General features: G+C 58.2%; 2 protein-coding genes across 3 annotated transcripts in view; both read left to right on the top strand.

The window, feature by feature from the left end:
• Positions 1–284, top strand: part of RENBP (renin binding protein) — a 7,751-nt gene extending 7,467 nt beyond the window's left edge. Inside the window, exon 11 of the mRNA XM_011375590.2 lies at positions 232–284. Within this exon, the coding sequence (XP_011373892.1) occupies positions 232–284 (53 nt within the window). The remainder of the gene's footprint in view (positions 1–231) is intronic.
• NAA10 (N(alpha)-acetyltransferase 10, NatA catalytic subunit) lies at positions 121–5,029 on the top strand. Of its 2 annotated transcripts, XM_011375539.2 has the most exons (7): positions 124–370; positions 722–780; positions 1,591–1,636; positions 1,723–1,838; positions 2,038–2,082; positions 3,261–3,345; positions 4,031–5,029. In XM_011375539.2, exons 1-7 carry the CDS (start codon positions 284–286, stop codon positions 4,265–4,267), a joined length of 675 nt encoding a protein of 224 aa, XP_011373841.1. In that variant the 5' UTR covers positions 124–283; the 3' UTR covers positions 4,268–5,029. The 2 variants fall into 2 exon arrangements, with proteins under 2 accessions (XP_011373842.1, XP_011373841.1); XM_011375540.2 differs by lacking the exon at positions 2,038–2,082 and having other exon boundaries at positions 121–370.
• The last annotated feature ends 633 nt before the right edge of the window (positions 5,030–5,662 follow it).

Genomic DNA, 5,662 nt, shown 5'->3' with positions numbered 1-5,662 from the left:
CGAAGATGGGGCCGGGGCTGTGAAATCCGTCTTTGCGGGATGTCGGGGCCCATCTGGACGGTCTCCGGGAGCCCCCCGGCACCCACGTTCATTCCGGGAACAGACGAGTTTTGCACCAGGCCTCTGTACAGACAGACAGTCACAGGCCTGCCCAGCCCTGCGGGGGGGTCGGTGAGGAGACAGACAGCGAGCAGGCTTCTGACAGGACCCAGGCCTGCTTAGTCACCTCAGCCCCTGGCCTCACCGCATTCTACTGCCCCCCCTCCCGCAGCCAGAGGACCTAATGAACATGCAGCACTGCAACCTCCTGTGCCTGCCAGAGAACTACCAGATGAAATACTACTTCTACCACGGCCTCTCCTGGCCCCAGGTGGGCAGCGGGGGGATCTGGGGACAAGGGGACACCAGGCGTCGGTTCCGGGGGGAGCGGGCGGGGCTTTCAGCTGGGCTGGGGGGCATAGAACTGGGCCAAGGGAGGGGCAGGATTCTCACCTGTGTCTGTCCTCTCCCCAGCGAACGACAGGGGAACAGTGTGGTGTGGGGAAACCAAGCCACTTGGCCTAGAGGTCAGGAGCTGTCACTGAACTCACCACTTGACTGACGGACTTGTCTGTCATGCACACAGCGAGAGGCGGGCGGTTGGGACCCCATATCCTCTAAGGGCTCCTCAGCCCTGACAGGAAGTCATTTTTTTGGTTTCTTTCTCCTCCCTGTCACCCAGCTCTCTTACATCGCCGAGGATGAGAATGGGAAGATTGTGGGGTACGTCCTGGCCAAAATGTGAGTTACCAAGCAGACAGAGAGAAACCTGGTGTGGGAGCTGGAGGGGGTGGGGGGGGGGCACCAATATCGCACATGTCTGGTGGCTGCTGCCTGGGGTTTTTTTTTTTTTTTTTAATTAATTGACTCTTGTTTTAGTTCAGTTTTGGATTTACAGCAGAATCGAGTGAAAAGTACAGAAAGTTCCCATATACCCCCTCCCCTCTCCCCACTAATTCCCTCCATCGGTAATGTCTTGCGTTATAGTTTTTACAATGGATGAATCAATGTTGCTACATTTTAAAACTCTGTAGTTCCCATTAGGATTTACTCTTGGAGTCATACCTTTGATGGGTTTACACGAATGTCAAATGACACATGTCCACTATTACGGTATCATACAGAATAGTTTCGCTGGCCTAGGAATTCTTCGTGCTCTGCCTATTCATCCCTCCCTCTCCTTCCCCCTGGCAACCACTGATCTTTCTACTGTCTCCAGAGTTCTGCCATTTCCAGAATGTCATAGCTGGAATCATACACATGTATCCTTTTCACACTGGCTTCTTTCACTTAGTAATGTGTATATACGATTCCGCCATGTCTTTTCGTGTCTCGCTAGCGTGTTTCTTTATGGCACTGAACGACATTCCATTCTATTCCGCCGACACTACACGTGTCTTTTGGCTGCTGCGTGGGGTTTTGAGAGTCCCAGCTCTCTCCCAGCCCAGGTCTGGGAGGGTCTTTGGGGTCAATCAGAGGGGTTTGCGCTCCTGCCACGTGCAGCAGGCGGTGGCCGCATCTGCTAGCTTCTGTGCTTTCTTCTTGCTCTAGGGAGGAAGACCCCGATGACGTGCCCCATGGACACATCACCTCACTGGTGCGTAGGGCCCACCCGGGCTCTGGTGGGAGTGGAAGTAGGGGTCACTTGGGGCAGCCCTCGAGGTCTCACCTTTCTCCCACTAGGCTGTGAAGCGTTCCCACCGGCGCCTCGGCCTGGCTCAGAAGCTGATGGACCAGGCGTCCCGAGCCATGATCGAGAACTTCAATGCCAAATACGTCTCTCTGCACGTCAGGAAGAGGTGGAAGCCCAGGGCCAAGGGAAGGGGCGGTAGGGAGGAGATGCTGTCTCGATGCAGGTCCTGGGGTGCCCTGGATTTTGGAGATCCGGGAAGTGGGATTAGTGGGGAGCGGGGGGACTAGGAAGAGGGGCAGGACCTGGACGTGCTGTCCCTGCCTGGCCCAGTCTGTGCAGCTCAGCAGTGCCTTATTCTCCTGCAGTAACCGGGCCGCCCTGCACCTCTATTCCAACACCCTCAACTTTCAGTAAGTAGATCTAGATTCTTCTAACGGAGTGGGGTTGTCGCAGGTCTGGCTCATCCAGGTGCTGAGATGGGCTGAGCTGCCTTCCAGGCAGGGGGCATGGGCAGCAGAGATGGGGAGCAGGCCGACCTGCTGCCATCTGCTCGAGGCGTGCTCTGATGCTGGAGGACGTGCGGTGCATCTTGCTGGGTGGAGGAGAGATTGCTCGACGCTGGCTGGGGGTCGGCGAAAGCAGCATGATGAAGAGCACACAGGCTTTTCAGCAAAGGCTCAGGAATAGAGATGAGGGCCCAGGACATGAGCAGAAGCTGAGGAGCAGGACTCAGAGTGGCCAGGTGCCTAGAAGCATCTGAGTGGGACCAGAGAAAGAATATGGTGCTACAGAAACCTAAGCATGTCCAGGGAGGACGTGCCGTCAGCACGAGGAGCGGAGGGATCTAAAGCCCCGGGTATCCTGGTGGATGAGGGCAAGTCCACTTGGGGATGCGGGAGTCTCTGTGTGCCCAGCACGGGACAGAGAGAGCCTGGCAGGGAACTGACACACCCAGTACTCCGTGATGAAAGCCGCTTGAAAGCGAGGTTGGGGTGGGCTGTCCGTGGAGGACCCACTGAGATAGCACTCAGCCTGTTTGGTGGGGGATGAGAAGGGACTTTGTGAAGGGCCCTTGACCCAGATGCCGATGCCTCCGGTACTCATTTCTAGGGGTTTAGGGCTGGCAGGGCCATCCTAGGCCATTGAATCCTGCATGCACATCTCCAGCGAAGGCTCAGCCCCTGAGCTGCTGGGGCCAGGGGCCGTGCCGCCTGGCAATGACTGTCAGAAACAGAGGCCGCAGCCCCACCTCCTCCCTGGTTCCGATCGCTAGGCACAGGAGCCTGCTGTGCGTGCCCAACAAGTGACAGGGAGCAGGGCAGGGAGGGAAGGGGACGGCTAAATTCAGGGCTCAGCTCACAAGAAACCACAGAAACAGATCTTGGTAACCAGGCTAGGGACGCAGGACCGTGGCAGACCCTGGGGTGGCTGGGAGATGAAGGCTCGGAGGACTCCAAAAGGGTCCTTCGGGGAGGGGAACGACACTCTGCCCCCACTAGCATATGATGCTGGAAGCCTGAGGAGAAAGCCTGATCCGGGTCATCCCCTGACCCGGGCCGTCCCCCTTTTCTCCACCCCCTGCCCACAGGATCAGTGAAGTGGAGCCCAAATACTATGCAGATGGAGAAGATGCGTATGCGATGAAGCGGGATCTCACCCAGATGGCCGAAGAGGTAAGAGTCCGGTGGGGTCAGGGCCACGGCCACAGTCCCCGCAGATAAAGAAAAGCAAGGCAAGCAGGGGAGGCCCTGCGGCAGGGAAGGTAAAGCTCCCAGGGGCCCCGAGACAGCAGGAGGCTTGCGATGGCTAGAGGCGACACGGACCAGGTGCCAGCCCTGTGGCTACGTTGCTGGGAGCCATGGCCCTCATTACCTGTTTCTTCAGCTGTCAGGTGGGGAGCTGGGCCGTGGCAGGGCTCCAAAGGAAGCCACGGTGGCTCAAGATTCCCTGTGCCACCCTGAGGCGTGATGTGAGAGGCAAGGGAGGAGACCCCTGGAAGCGCTGAGAACAAGGGCCCCAGGATAGCAGTGGGGACCCGGCGACAGCCACGGCCTGCCCCAAGGCTCATGGGTGGGACAAAACAGGTCTGAGGAGAAAGTCCAGGTCCTGAGGCAGCCCGTGTGGGGGAGGCATGAGCACCCGCCCTCGACAGGAGAGACGGCAGTCCCAGAGGGCAGAGCCGGAGCTCAACCCGACGCAGCCCTGTGTTCCCTACCCTGTCCTGCTGCCTCACATTGTGCTCCCCGCCCCCAGCAAGTGACAGGCACGGGCATCCTTGAGCAGCAGGAGGGGGCCTACTGGTGTGGAGACTTAGGTCCTATCTCCTTTCTCCCACTCTATCTGGGCTCCTGGCGGCAGCTGAGGCGGCACTTGGAGCTGAAGGAAAAGGGCAGGCACACGGTGCTGGGCTCCATCGAGAACAAGGCGGAGAGCAAGGGCAACTCACTTCCAAGCTCGGGAGAGGCCTGTCGTGAGGAGAAGGGCCTGGCTGCCGAGGATAGCGGTGGTGACAGCAAGGACCTCAGCGAGGTCAGCGAGACCACAGAGAGCACTGACGTCAAGGACAGCTCAGAAGCCTCTGACTCGGCCTCCTAGAACCAGCCTTCAAGTGCTCCTCCCTCCGCCCCGGCCTGCCCATCCCATCCTCACTCACCCTTGGAAGTTTCACAATAAACTTCACCCAGCGGCCTTGGGGGGTTTGTGTGTGGGAGTGTGCACATGTGGGGGGCGTGCCTCTCTCAGGCCCCTCTGTGTCCCTATGGATGTGGACCTCATGGCATTTTGGCACAGCACGCCCTACAGAGCCCAAGTGAAAGGGAAAGAGCTCTGTCTGGGCTTTGGAGGTGGGGCTCTCAAGTCTGACGGCTTTCAGCATCTTTGGGCCCCAGGGAGGGAGACCCTGGAGTTCTGGGAGCCATCCCTACCTTGGGGGAAGATGCTCTGCCTTCTGAGCCCCGCTCTGCCTCTGCCTTGCTGGGCTCTACATGCCTACGTCTGACTGCTCATTGGGCTTATCAACTGATGTCCGTCCTATCTGGGTACTGTCCCAACCAGCTAGCCGGTTGCTGGAGTCCTGGCAGCTGTCCTTGATTCCTCCCTCCCCTGCCATCCAAAAGGTCCTGTATGTTGGACCACCATAATACCCCTTGAATCTACGCCCTAACCGAAGCCTTAATTTGAAAATTAAATAGACTTTATTTTTCATATAGTTTTAGGTTTACAGACCTGAGCAGATAGAGTTCCCATGTACTCCCTCTACCCCGCTCCCCACTGTTTCCCCTATTATTAACATTTTACATCAAGTATTGCATTTGTTACAATTGGTGAGCTAATATTGATACATTATTGCTAACTATAGTCCAGGGTTTACGTTTCCCTTTTGTGTTGTACATTCTATGGGTTCTGACAAATGCATAACATTTCCTGCAGAATGTAAGCCCTCCGTTTTTCGTGGCTTCACTATAAACCTCAAATTTGCTCCTGTGCCCTTCCCTCTGGCTGCCGCGCCACCACCTGCTGCTCCTAGTTCCTGAGCGGGCTGTCTGGGCTGCCCACCTCCCAGGGAAGCTCAGCACTCCTGAGCTGTCATTGTATTTTATGCCGCTGCTGCTGCTGCTGCTGCTGCTGCCGCCGCTGCCGCTGCTGCAGATGGCACGCTGCTCCCACGCCAGGCTGAAAGCCCGGCCACCGGAGCCTTGAGCTCGGTTCTCTTTGGTTGGCGCCTGACACGTGACCAACAGGCGGCGGAGGAAGCTGCGACTAAAGGCTGGGGCGGGGAGCCGGGGAAGTGCGCCTGCGCACGTCCGCTTAGTCCCCCGCTCCGGCGAGGCTGTGTTCTGATTGTCTCAAGCCGCGATTCCGCCGCGGTCGGAGGCGGAGCCTCGCCCCGCCCCGCCCTCCGCGCCAGACGTCAGTCTCTTCCGGTTTGTAAGCCGCTGCCGGCTTGGTTCCCAGGCGGCGGGATTGGTCTGGCGGCGGCGGCGGCGGCGG

This window comes from Pteropus vampyrus, unplaced genomic scaffold (genome assembly GCF_000151845.1).
Source record: "Pteropus vampyrus isolate Shadow unplaced genomic scaffold, Pvam_2.0 Scaffold275, whole genome shotgun sequence".
Lineage (NCBI taxonomy): Eukaryota > Metazoa > Chordata > Mammalia > Chiroptera > Pteropodidae > Pteropus > Pteropus vampyrus.
The sequence above is the reverse complement of the archived record's forward strand: the minus strand, read 5'-3'. Positions and strand labels throughout refer to the sequence as shown.

Coding starts and splice junctions, on each gene's coding strand:
- NAA10 (XM_011375539.2), top strand. CDS start 284: ATGAACATGCAGCACTGCAACCTCCTGTGCCTGCCAGAGAACTACCAG. Junction 1,839..2,037: donor TCTCTGCACGTCAGGAAGAG/GTGGAAGCCCAG, acceptor ATTCTCCTGCAG/TAACCGGGCCGCCCTGCACC. Junction 3,346..4,030: donor TCACCCAGATGGCCGAAGAG/GTAAGAGTCCGG, acceptor TCCTGGCGGCAG/CTGAGGCGGCACTTGGAGCT.